Below are 13,948 nucleotides of genomic sequence, written 5' to 3'. Positions count from 1 at the left end.
TTCTTAAATCATAAGAAGATTCTAATAGTTAATTCAAGATTTTAACTATTTAATTCAAATTAATTAAACCATATTTAGAATTAACTATAAAATAAATAAAACTAATCAAACTAATTGAGATTATATTAACCTTTCACTATTAATAAATGTGATTACATAACAATTAAATTTATATTCTTAATACAAATTTTTATTTCATTTTTATATTTAGTATTTTTCTTATTATTATTTTCTCATAATAATATATAGAAGAAAAAATGGATAAAAAAATAATAAAAACATATTTCTATCTCGAAAAAAATAAACTCTAAAAAAGTTGAAAGTTCAAATTTTCTTGCCCCCTCTAATTACCTTTTTAACATGGGATTGTGTCTTGTTTTTCTTTACATCACTCAAATATGTTTTTTCTCAGATTGTTATAGTTTGAATAATATTTTCAATCGTTGGTGGATCATTTGTTGTTTATACCCTCCGATTGTATTAATAATCTTTCATTGAGTCTATATCCGTCCCCTTCTTAGCAGCAAATGAGATGGAATAATCAGATATGAAGTTACTTTTAATTTCTTCAACAAAAAGTTACTCAATTTGATCTTTTATATGGAAGACCTTTTACAATTATCCTCCCATAATTTGTTTGAATTTTTCACTATTTTGACCATATATGTAGATTGTCTACTTTCACTTGGCAGAACCTATTTCGGCGTTGATTACCAACCTTCGGCTAAGGATAATTTTTAACTACTACTCAATCTTTGGTGGAGATTTTTCCGACGCCATTTCATTGGTCCGTTCGTCTTGCTCTACTTTAACCGTTATCGTTCAAGAACTCAAATGCGTTCGTCTTTGGATCAATTCTCAACAAATCAAATAATCGTTGGATTTATGTAATTTGATATATATATAGATCATCAATGATTAATTTTGATTTTGTAAGTGTTATCTTTGTATTATTTTCTAATTAATTTTTTATATATAACTCTTATTTTAATTTAGCAACAATTAACTCATTTTTTGTTTTTGTTTTTCAAGTGATCATTTAAGCTTCTTGCACCACAATCTTAGTGATTTTTGCATTTTCATTTTCAAATAAAATGTAGCAAAAACAACTTCCATTTTAAATACCAGACACGCAAAGATAGTAAGCAAATATATGTATTTAAATTGAGGAAGAAGTGCACATTTTTAAAGAGAACATAACTTTAAAGTTACTCTATGTCTTCATGTCTTTTTGTTCTTTTTTCTTTGTTTGTATTTTTTTTTTTCTGTAATACTTTCTTGTTGGTTTGACACCTTTTAGAATGAATTGATATTTTTAAGAGAAATAAAAACTCTCTTAGCTCATGAGTCATACCATGGTCCATATGAACAAAAGATATATATACATATATATAATTAGTGTAGTAAGATCAAACCCTAAAGTCAGTTTGGTTAATGATCAACTTTTGTTTAAGCACACAAGCATAAAAGGAATGAAGAGCTATTTACCATCTTTTAAAAATCTTAATACACTTTGGTTTGGTCTGTCTATATGTGACTTCATATAAATATAATTAAAGAATATAGGTAATTAGGTAAAATAATTAAATCACCAAACTATAGGTTAATATACTCTCATAATGACAACATTAATTATCTTTAATTGCACTTTATGATATATCGGGCATGATGATGAGGAAAATGTATGCCTAACACGATACAAAACCTTCCTGGTTGTGAATGTGTGTTGTATAACACATGAATATTAATGATATATAAAATATGGGGAATATAGAGAGAGAATGATAATAAATAGAAATTTGAAAAAAAAAATGATGGGTTAAATTTGGAGTGAATTGAAATATGAAAATTTTCACTTATAAAATTTTTAATTTATACAAAACTTGACACATTATTCTGGTCTAAGTTTTTGGTCTAAATGTTTTTTGTTTTTATCCATACTTATTAAATATTTTTAAAATAAATTATAAACAAATTAGATGGGTCACCTTTTATTAAAATGTTTTTTTTATTTATATTTAAGAAATGAATAATGTAAAATTCATATGAACATACAGAAATAAATAAATAAATAAATAAATAAATATATATATATAAATTACTAACATAATTTAAAAATTTTATTAAAAAAATACTCTTATTAAAAGTAGAACATGACATCCTCTCGAAATTAAATATGAATCAATATATAAGAAAATTATTATTATTATTTTAAAGTAAGATTGAGAAGATCTCTATAACTATCACTTCCCGGTTTATATAAAAATAAAAAAATAGTACGTTTAGCTTTTACTTAAGCTCTTTCTCAATATTAACCAAAAATTATATATATTTATATATATATTAAAAAAATTCAAACATTTATCTGTTCACTCTAGAAGACTATTATTACTTTATATATTTTAAATAGAACTAATTTAATAACACTCAAACAAAGAAAAATGTATGACTTATTTACTTTTTTGTTTTTGATAAAATTATGTTATAAATGTATCTAAATTCACTTCAATGAAAGAAAAAGTTTTACTTTTTTTTTAATTTAATAACATAACACAAACTTTAACTGTCGTAACTGTTCACTTAATCTTAAAACGTTTTCAATAAAATTCAAACCCATAACTATGATGTCTTAAATATAATTATATCATTTATATTATTTTAAAATACAAAATATAAAATTATAGATAAAAGAAGAAAAATAGAAAATGAACTCCTAACTAATGTTATATGTCGGTAGAAAAAAAAATTGTAATAAGGCGGTGGTATTATCTAACTTGTTTGATAGGTATGATTGAAATATTTACATATTTATTTATTTTATCCTCACTTTTTTCAATAACATATTTAAAAATATTATTATATACTATTAAGAATTAAATTTTATAAACACCAAACAAGACCTAAAATGAAAAGAAAAAAGAAGATAACTGAAAATAATAAATATTTATTATTTTTGGTAAAGAACCTAAAAAGAGAAAACTCCATTTTAACAAGTAAAGTGGTGGGGTACATAAAAATAAACCCGGTTCGGTTCACCGTTCAATCCTTCTTTAAAATGAACCTCCCCGCCTCGTTTTCACCACCCTCACTTTCTTCATCTTCTATCATCAGCTTTAACAAACTGGTTTTTTCTTTCTTCCGCCATTAATTCTCTTCACAAAGAAGCTTTTACTCGTGTAGAACTTACATAAAACTACAGGTTAGTCCTCTCTACACCTAACCCAGATGCTTGATTTCTACTTTTCAGATCGATTTCTAGATTAATTTTTACATGTTTGAAGAACCCAGGACCGATTAATCGTGAAACTGGAATCTGAAATGGTGAAGAACGGTACTGGGTCAGATGAATTAAGAGAGATTATTAAGAAGGAAATCGATGGTGATCAGAACAAGAAGAAGTTTACAAAAAGCTATTTTGATGTGGTCGGATTGTGTTGTACATCGGAGGTACCATTGGTGGAAAAAATTCTTATGTCGCTTGATGGGATTAAGGATTTCTCCATTATCGTACCTTCCAAAACACTCATTGTCATTCATGATGATCTTGTTCTATCTCAACTCCAGATTGGTATGAATTCTTTCCCTAATTTTTAGACTTTTTCTTTTAATATTTTAATATTTTAATACTTTTTTTTTGCTTTTTCTCTTAATTAAAGTGAAGTTTTGATAACTTTATATACTTTAATAAAAACAAATAACTGAAATATGCAATTTTTTTATTATTTATAATAAATCTATAATTGGGATTTTCTTAAATATTTTATTTTATTTTTGCTTACCCCAAATTTGGTTGCCATAAATACAAAAAGATAATAAGATAGTTTACTTGGAAAAAATTCCTTTCTATAATAAAATGATTTTAGAGGCCCCAAATTTGATTGCCATAAATATAAGATAATTGGAAAAAATTCATTTCTATAATGAAATGATTTTAGAAGGTTTGAGTGTGAAAAGATAAATATCAAAGAAAAAAATACAAATTAGATATTACCCATAATTTTTTAATTTAAAACAATATTTTGTTTATCTAATTTAAAAAAAAAAAAATCAAAACTTTATTTATTATGGTTTAATCCATAATTTTTTTTGTTATTTTTTTAAGTGCACCTTACAATTTTTTAAAACCCACCCTTACTCAAGATTCTTATATCCGTCATATGTGGCAAGTTTTGATTCTTTGAATAAGTGTATGCTTAACTCGTGGGATTAGTTGCAAAAAGGAGAATCGAAACTAAAGTTATTAAAAAATATGTCATCTAATAATTTTTTTTATTTTATTTTAAGAAAATAGTTGTATCCCAAAATAAAAAAATAATGAACTCCAACTTTAAACAAATCATTTCTACAATATAACTATATGATGAGAATTTTATATGATCAAACAATTAAATATAATATATATTTCTTTATTAACTAGTATATGGAATCATTCTTCCCAATAAATAAAAAAATATATTTGACAACTTTTGGAATCCTATAAGATCAGATTGTGATTAGTAAATTGGTCTTCTTTTATGGAATAAAAAAAGGGAGATAAGGTTGTGAATGTGAATTGGACAAAAGAAGGGCTGGTTAATGACAATAAGGAAAGTAGTGTGAAACAACCAAACCCAATACTTTCTTGATCATGATTCGTTTATTTTATTTTCCCTTTATTCCGCATATGTATTTCTGAAATTTTATTATTTTAATTTGAATGATATCACTTTATTGTACTACTTTGGTGGTTAATTGCTAAGAGTTTGGTGGCTCTGACTAGAATTATGAGAGACCATTTTGGACTGCCACATGGCTGCATGTGGTCAATGACATGTCTTATATTGGCTTATTAGTCATCTGTTTTTGTGCATTTACTAATAAATGACATATATCTGATTCTTGTTTTCAAATATTAACTGCTATTTTCTTTCGGTGCCTACTATTTTTGTGATATGCTTGACCTATCCCTTAGCCTTAAAACTATCCAATCAGACTGTCTGTTTGACTGCTGTTCAAGTTAGAAAGGAAGCCACTGGTTTTAATTTTGTTAATAGACAAATCCTTACATGGGGGATAAAAATACCCATCTGGGTGTTTCCAAATGGGCAACTGTTGATATATTCTCATTCAACAAAATTCAATTTTCCTTGGATATGGTCTTCAACCACTTTGACACTGTGTTTCTGATATTCCTACTTGATATACTAAAGTTTGTTTCTTGGAGTTGGTTCTACTAAGTCCTTTAGTATGATGATATTGATAAAGATAAACTAAAAAAAATCGTTACAAATTGCAACTTTGCTCAACTTAAAAAGCAGCAAAATGATGTGATGTCAAGATTCTTTGTTCGGTTCTTGCAGTGAAGGCATTGAATCATGCGAGGCTTGAAGCGAATGTTAGAACATATGGAGAGTCGAATCACAAGAAAAAATGGCCAAGTGTATATGCTATGTTAAGTGGGGTACTTTTATTGCTTTCATTCCTCAAGTATGTTTACAGCCCATTACAATGGCTAGCCATAGGATCTGTTGCTGTTGGAATTGGTCCTATTCTTCTCAGATCTTTAACCGCAATACGGAATCTCACGCTTGATACCAACATTCTAGTCTTAATAGCAGGTCATTCTTCAATTATTGAGAATCTTTATTTACTACTACTCTTACTTTCTCAACTAGAATCACAATTTCAAGTACTCAGAATGGTTGCTGTCTGCAGTTTTATTTCTTTTTTCTGTTTGACAAAATGAAGGCTGATGAATTTAATGTTGCAGTTGCGGGTTCAATTGCTTTGAAGGATTATTGGGAAGCTGCCTCAATTGTGTTCCTATTCTCAATAGCACAATGGCTGGAAGCAAGAGCAAGTCACAAGGTTCTTCTTTAATAGCACATCTGACAAATTTTCACATCTTTAGCTACTCAATATAAATTTAATCTAGTTTACAGAAAATACTTTCTATAATGTTTTTTATTTTCCTTGCATAGGCAAGTGCAACCATGACTTCCCTGATGAATGTAGTTCCCAGAAGAGCTGTATTAGCTGAAACAGGGGAAGAGGTTGATGCTAATAAAGTGGAAGTTGGCACCATTGTAGCAGTTAAGGCTGGTACTAATATACCAATAGACGGAACTGTAGTTGAAGGAAAATGTGAGGTAGATGAGAAGACTTTAACAGGGGAATCATTCCCGGTGACTAAAGAAATTGATTCAATTGTTTGGGCTGGCACAATCAATCTCACTGGTAAACACTTTTTGCCCTTAGTTTCCAAAACATTTACTTGTTATGAAAGATGTAATCTTTTGTAATGAGTTTTGATTTTTGTTTGTTTGTGTGTGTGTGTGTCCATTCAGGTTATATCAGTGTGAAAACAACTTCTCTATCCGAAGATAGTGTCGTGGCCAGGATGGCAAAGCTTGTGGAAGAGGCTCAAAATAGTAAAAGCCAAACTCAGAGATTTATAGACAAATGTGCTAAGTATTACACACCAGGTCAGACTCCTGCCGAATTTGCATAGTTCCATGAATGAACATCTATTTGGAAACAAGTATTTTCACCTCATTCAAAAATTGTCAAAGTTCAAATTGAGAGTGATTTTATTTTTTTGGATCATGATCTATATTACAGTGTGAATTTTGTTATAAAGATTTTTTTTGGATCATTTGGCAACAATATATGGCCAGAACCCAGTTTGATATTAAAGCCAATGTCCACCAAAACAAGTTTGAGTAGACTTCTTCTTATCAATTGAAGATTTAACCTTCATTGGGTTTTGTTTCTTTGGTCAATCTCAAATTTGTAACTCTCCAAAGTAGTTTCTAATACTTTTCTGCAAGGACTAATAATTGATGAAACTGCATATATACAAGTTTGGTGAATAAGTTTCAATTTGCACAAACATATACCAATTCATAACATATCTGTTAGCCTCCCCCACTGAAAAAAAACTGCTGTCTCACAAAAACATGACAAAAATCTTACACATTATTTCGTCTTGCAGCCATAGTGTTGTTATCTGCCGGTTTGGCTGTGATTCCTGCTGCATTAAATGTCCACAACAAAACAGAGTGGTTTCACTTGGCATTGGTAGTATTGGTAAGTGCCTGCCCATGTGCTCTTATACTATCTACCCCTGTAGCCACTTTCTGTGCCCTTTCAAAGGCTGCAACCTCCGGACTTTTAATCAAAGGAGGAGAATACATTGAAAAACTCTCTAAGATTAAGGTGGTTGCCTTTGACAAGACTGGGACAATAACTAGAGGCGAATTTGAAGTAAAAAACTTTCAATCACTCCATGATTATTTCCCCATCAACACACTTCTTTACTGGTAGGTATTTTTTAAATGAAACTGGTCAGTCTCAGTCTGTAAGTATGTTAATCATCTGAAGATCAGAAACTGATCATAAAACTCAATCTTTCTTAAAGGGTTTCATGCATAGAGAGCAAGTCCAGTCATCCAATGGCAGCTGCTCTTGTGGATTATGGACGAACCCATTCAGTTGAGCCGAAGCCTGAATTAGTGGAAGGTTTCCAAGACTTTCCTGGTGAAGGGGTTTTTGGAAAAATAGAAGGGAATGAAATCTATATCGGGAATCGTAAGATTTCTATAAGAGCTGGGTGTTCATCAGGTAAAATATCTTCACTGTTTTTTACTAAAAGGAAGAGAAATTTGTCAATTAAATGTAAAGATTGAATCTTTTGCAGTTCCTGACATGGATCCTGAGCTGATGGAAGGGAAGACTGTGGGATACATATTCATTGGAGAAACAGCAGTAGGAATTTTCAGTCTCTCTGATACTTGTCGAACTGGGGCGTATGAAGCCATCCTTGAATTGAAATCTATGGGCATCAAATCTGTCATGCTTACTGGTGATAACAATGGTGCAGCTAACCAGATACAAACTCAGGTTAGCTAATCAAATCTGGATGTATATCTGTTGTATATCTGTTGTATAATTGCATTGGAAAGACCAATGATTTTGGTTTTGTTTTGTTTTTACAGTTAAAAGGTGCTCTTGATGCAATACATGCAGAACTCTTACCCCAAGACAAGGCAAATATAATAAAGAAACTCCAAACCGAAGCCCCGACAGCAATGGTGGGTGATGGCATAAACGATGCCTTGGCATTAGCTGAGGCTGACATCGGAATCTCAATGGGTATTTCCGGTTCAGCTCTAGCATCAGAAACAGGGCAAGTAATTCTCATGTCAAATGATATAAGAAAGATACCAGAAGCCGTTAAGCTAGCTAGGAAAGCCTATAGGAAAGTAATTGAAAACGTAATCATATCAATCTCCACTAAAGGTGCCATTCTAGCCTTAGCCATTGCCGGTCACCCACTTGTCTGGGCAGCTGTTCTAACTGATGTTGGTACATGCCTACTTGTCATATTCAATAGCATGCTTCTTCTTAGAGGAGGACATAAACCTAAACATGCTCATAAACATAAGAAATCCCATTGTGGCTCGACAGCTAGCCACGGTCACAACCACAATGAACAAAAGCGCAACTGCTGCTCGAAACCCGAACCTGCCCATTCTAGCTTAGTTGGGCATAACCATGAAGAAAAGCACAACTGCTGCTCGAAACCAGAACCTACCCATTCTAGCTTAGTTGTGGATAACCATCACCACCATGAAAAAAACAACTGCTGCTCGAAACCCAAACCTACTCATTCTAGCTTAGATGTGCATCACCACCATGAAGAAAAGCACAACTGCTGCCCAAAACCAGAACCTTCCCATTCTATCTTAGTTGTGGATAACCATCACCACCATGAAAAAAACAACTGCTGCTCGAAACCCAAGCCTACTCATTCTAGCTTAGATGTGCATCACCACCATGAAGAAAAGCACAACTGCTGCCCAAAACCAGAACCTTCCCATTCTATCTTAGTTGTGGATAACCATCACCACCATGAAAAAAACAACTGCTGCTCGAAACCCAAACCTACTCATTCTAGCTTAGATGTGCATCACCACCATGAAGAAAAGAACAACTGCTGCCCGAAACCCGAACCTGCCCATTCTAGCTTAGTTGTGGATAACCATCCCCACCATGGAAAAAACAACTGCTGCTCGAAACCCAAACCTACTCATTCAAGCTTGGATGTACATCACCACCATGAAGAAAAGCACAACTGCTGCCCGAAACCCGAACCTGTCCATTCAAGCCTAGTTGACAACCACAATTGGGACATAACAGGGATTGATGAGGAGGCACCAGAACATAATGAGCACAAATGTTGCACTCAAGAACATCATATGATAGATCCTCATGTTGACATTTCTAGGCCGGATGAGGGACCTTGTTGTGGGAGCTTGGAGATAAAGAGGACAAGTGGATGTTGCGAGAGCTTTCGGAAGGAATGTTGTGGGAAGAAAGGGAATATGGGGTTAAGTTTATCGGAGATAGTTATTGAGTAGAGAAGGATATGATCGAATGGAATAATTTAAATTTAATGTTGTAATAGTGTACTTTTTAAAGCTGCTTCTAATGGATGGTGGAGGAAGATTGCTAGATATAGTATAGCAAGTTTTTCTTTCAGGTCAGTTTGTGGACTATGTTAGTTTTTAAATCATTTTGCAGCTTGGAAGGATTTTTCAATACTTTATGAAGGAATGAGGCTTACAATCATGACTGAAAACCTACCTAAGCATTTTTACCTGACCTTGATTCTCAAATTTATTGCCAAATATAAAGACTTGCTACAAACACCACATGTCCTACCACCTTCAAGAAGTTAAGATCAAGTCATTTCTCCTCTGAAAGAAAGTAGTATCCCTGTTTTCTTAAAGTCATATTACTCATCATATAGATATAATGCAGTAAAGATTTTGGTTCAGTAGGCGCTTAAACCAACTTGCACTACTCATATAGATATTATGAGTTAAATGACTTAGTTCCCATAATAGTCATGTGTAATCATGGACACGTCTAGCTTAAATCAACGGTTGATATTGAGTTGATGAGTCAGACTCAGTTTAAATGAAGTGTTCAAGCTTAATCCTACACATGTCATTATCTCGGTCGAAGTGCACGATCAAACGGTGAGGAATCGTCTGAAGGCTTAAGTTTTTAAGGGAGTTGGGACAAGTTGCTTCTATAAATAGATAAATAGTTCACACAAGTGAGAGGGGAGAGAAGTGTGAGTGATATATAAAGATCAAGTGTGTAACTGAAACGTTTGATTGTGAATTTGTGATAGTGGAATCGAGCTCCTAACAAAGCTCGACGAAGACGTAGACCAATTTTTTGGTCGAACTTCGATATCAAATCTTATGTTGTTGTATTCGCTTTGTTAAATTTCTCAGTTCTTTGATTGATCAAGAAATAATTTTTTACAGTAATATTAGAGCTTGGTTAGGGCAAAATTCAAATCAATCTTAAGGAATCTTGAGAAATCTTGGAAAGGTCTTCAACGCTGGCTAGTGATACGGAGAAGGAAGAGTCCGACTCAGGCGCAAGTAAAAACAAATTTGACGGGTTCAACAAAAAATAAGCATAAGATCAACAAAGAAATTTGCACCTTGGGAATTCCAATGGCAGCCAAGCATGAAGACTAACATTGACAAGTTCAATGGCAATGGAGATTTTCGTATCTGGCAGCAAAAAATCAAGACTCTCTTGGCACATCAGCATCTTCTGCGAACCCTAGAAGAACCAGTCTCGTGGCCACTAGAGATTAGTAAAGATCAAGAGAGAGATGATAGATACATCGATTTACATGATCATTTTTCATCTCTCAAATTATGTGATTCAGTTGATAGATAATAAGAAGAGTCTGACATCGATGTGGGGGCGTTTAAACGAGTTGTTCCTATCCAAGTCTCTAACCAACAATATTTACTTGAAGGAGAGACTGTTTAAATACAAGATGATGTCAGAAAAGACTCTTACTCAGAATCTTGATGAGTTCTTAAAACTCAATATCGAGTTAACAAACTCAGCCAAGAACGAAGCAATGAGCAATGAAAACCATGCAATAATAATATTTAACTCTTTTCCTGAATCCTACAAGAAAGTCTGTAATGCAATCAAGTATGAACGAACAAGTATCACTCTTGAAGAGGTGATTTCGATATTGAAGTTGAGAGAGTTGGAATTAAGGACAAACAAGAAAGCGAGCTCGAATGGAGAGAAATACATGGCTAAAGGGAAAAGCTTCTAAAAAGAACCACCACACACCAACAACAACTCAAAAGAGAATAAAAGCCACAAAAACAAGAAGGTGTTATCATTGTGGTAAGGTTGGTCATCTTCGAAACAACTATTATATCTAGCTAATTGAGAACAAGAAAAAGCAAGTAGAGACTAAAGAATCTGTGAATTATGGTGATGGCTATGATAGTGGAGAGGTTCTAATGGCGTCAATGGAAGATGCTAGGAGGGACTGAGTTCTTGATTCCGGTTGTACTTTCCACATGACATATAGAAAAGATTAAATTTCTAATTTTCAGAATCTAAGTGGTTGTAATGTGCTGATGGGAAATAATAATGCATGTCAAGTAGAAGGTATTGGAGATGTCATCATAAAAATGTTCGATGGTGTTGTGAGGGTCCTGAAACAAATCAGGTTCGTGCCTCATTTGTCACGAAACCTCATCTTTCGGGGTTCTTGATGACTTAAGGTATACAAATCAGATAGTGTCTAGAAAATGAAAATAATGAAGAAAAAAATGTCAGTGATTCAAGGCATAAAGAAAGAAGGTTTGTATCAACTAATTCGTGAGACTATCAAGTCAATCTACACTAGTAGTTTCAGAGGAAGACAATAAGACCACAATGTGGCATTGGAGGCTCGGTCACATCATTGAAAATAGTTTGTAAATTCTCGATGACAAAAAGATATTAGGCTCAGATAAAGTCAAGGGTCTAAAATTTTGCAATCATTGTGTGTTAGGCAAGAAGCATCGGTAAAAATTTAAGACTAGGGTTCACAAGTCCAAGGGCGTGTTGGAGTATGTCCATTCAGACCTATGGGGTCTTGAGAAAACATCTACGCATGGAGGTAACTTGTATTTCTTGTAAATTGTAGATGATTATTCTCGTAAAGTATGGGTTTATCTTCTAAAACACAAAAGTGATGCATTTGAGAAGTTTAAAACATGACAAACTTTGATTGAGAATCTGACATATAGAAAAAGTTACAGACCCTGAGGACAGATAATGAGTTAGAATTTAGTAACAAAGTTTTCGATAGTCATTATCGCGAGCTAGGGGTTTAGAGACATAGAACAGTTCGAATCACACCCCATCAAAACAGAGTAGTTAAGCGCATGAATCGAATTTGATGGATAAGTCTCGGTAAATGCTTTTGGGGGCAGGTTTGTCCAAGTCCATAGTCCTTATGGACTGAAGTTGTAATGAGAACATCATATTTGGTGAATCAATGTCCATCGACAACAATTGAGTTCAATACTTTTGAAACAATGTGGACTAGTAAGCCACATGATATGTCTCATCATAGACCATTTGGATGCACAGTCTTTGCTCATAAAAAAGAATGCAAGTTAGAGCCAAGAAGTGTGAAGTGTGTGTTCTTTGGATATCCTCAAGGAGTGAAAGATCATAGATTGTGGTTGAGACAGTTTGGTGATTTTAAAACCATAATCAATAGAGATGCATTGTTTAATGAAAAGGATTTTGCGTGTCTCTCACAAGCACTATATTACTAATCATGGTGACTCAGGTATAAGCGAGCAGGGGACAAATGCATATTCAATTTCATTAATGTTTCAGAAAGTTAGTGGTACTGGTCAAATGGAGAGTAATACTGGGGATCATGGTCAGATGGAGCTATTGATTTCAAACCAAGACATTGAAATGGTTGCTGATAATCATGAAGAGTTTACTGGTACATATGTTGAACATTTTTTGACACAAGACGATGAAGTTACAAATTAGTTGGAAGCTAGTTATCAACTCACAAGGGATAAAGAAATGAGACAACCAAAACCTAGCCAGAGGTATGGGTTCTTGGCTTATACCGACATGTTGGCATATGCATTTATGACAACAGCTGAGTTAGACAAATTTGAGCCAGAAGATTTGAAATAGGCTTTGAATTCTAGTGATAAATCCAAGTGGATGAAAGTTATGATGGAAAAATGAATTTTCTTTATAAGAAATCAACTTGGGATATGGATATATAAAACAATTTGTGATCAAGTGCAAATGGATATATAAGATCAAGGAAGGTATTTTGAATTAAGAAGGGGTTAAGTACAAAGCAAGATTAATTGCTAAGGAATTCTCTAAAAAAGAAGGAGTGGACTATAATGAGATCTTCTCACCAATTGTCAAGTACAAAACCTTTCGGATCATACTCTCACTGGTAACTCAGTTCGATCTTGAGCAAGAATAGATGGATGTTGAAACTGCGTTTCTTCATAGAAATCTAGAGGAAACCATCTTCATGGAGCAGCCGGAAGGGTTTAAAGTTCAGTAAGAGAAGAACATGGTGTGTTTACTTAGGAATGCGTTGTATGGACTCAAACAATCACCGAGGTAGTGATACTAGGGCTGCAAATGAGCCGAGCCGAGCTCAAGTCAGCTTAAGCTCGAGCTCGACTCCATTTGATTTAGTATTTATTAGCTCGACTCAAACTCGAGCTTGAACGAGTTCATAAATTTCTCGAACTCGAATCGACTATTTATCTACAAACTCGACTCGACTCGAAAAGTTTAAACAAAAATTAAATTTTCAAACTTAAGCTCGAGCTCGAACTCAAACCAAATCTATTTTCAAAATTAAAATATCAAACTTTCATATATATTCAACATTTAAAACATGATATTTCAAAATTAAAATATAAAACAATCATAACTATTAAAAATTTCAAAACATGATAGTCCAAAACATGAAATCACCATTACTAATCAAAATTTAAAACATAAATTTCCAAAATCAAAGTACAAGACTATATAAATTGTATTAACATTCAATATATTAATCTTTTTTAACGCATTT

The 13,948-nt window shown here is 32.8% G+C and overlaps 1 protein-coding gene across 2 annotated transcripts; it reads left to right on the top strand.

Annotated features, from left to right (window-relative positions):
• The first annotated feature begins 3,088 nt into the window (after positions 1-3,088).
• Positions 3,089-9,580, top strand: LOC124941388 (putative inactive cadmium/zinc-transporting ATPase HMA3). Of its 2 annotated transcripts, none has more exons than XM_047481699.1 (10): positions 3,089-3,199; positions 3,289-3,568; positions 5,340-5,597; positions 5,750-5,847; positions 5,961-6,216; positions 6,327-6,464; positions 6,974-7,301; positions 7,400-7,602; positions 7,679-7,881; positions 7,977-9,580. In XM_047481699.1, exons 2-10 carry the CDS (start codon positions 3,319-3,321, stop codon positions 9,399-9,401), a joined length of 3,159 nt encoding a protein of 1,052 aa, XP_047337655.1. In that variant the 5' UTR covers positions 3,089-3,199; positions 3,289-3,318; the 3' UTR covers positions 9,402-9,580. The 2 variants fall into 2 exon arrangements, with proteins under 2 accessions (XP_047337655.1, XP_047337656.1); XM_047481700.1 differs by having other exon boundaries at positions 3,112-3,199; positions 3,282-3,568.
• Positions 9,581-13,948: the final 4,368 nt, after the last annotated feature.

This window comes from Impatiens glandulifera, chromosome 6 (assembly GCF_907164915.1).
Source record: "Impatiens glandulifera chromosome 6, dImpGla2.1, whole genome shotgun sequence".
NCBI lineage: Eukaryota > Viridiplantae > Streptophyta > Magnoliopsida > Ericales > Balsaminaceae > Impatiens > Impatiens glandulifera.
The sequence above is the reverse complement of the archived record's forward strand: the minus strand, read 5'-3'. Positions and strand labels throughout refer to the sequence as shown.

What these genes read in the sequence shown, in the direction of transcription:
- LOC124941388 (XM_047481699.1), top strand. Translation starts at nt 3,319, where the DNA reads ATGGTGAAGAACGGTACTGGGTCAGATGAATTAAGAGAGATTATTAAG. An exon ending in ATCAACACACTTCTTTACTG is followed by an intron (nt 7,302 to 7,399) that starts GTAGGTATTTTT and finishes TCTTTCTTAAAG; the next exon opens with GGTTTCATGCATAGAGAGCA. An exon ending in CTAACCAGATACAAACTCAG is followed by an intron (nt 7,882 to 7,976) that starts GTTAGCTAATCA and finishes TTGTTTTTACAG; the next exon opens with TTAAAAGGTGCTCTTGATGC.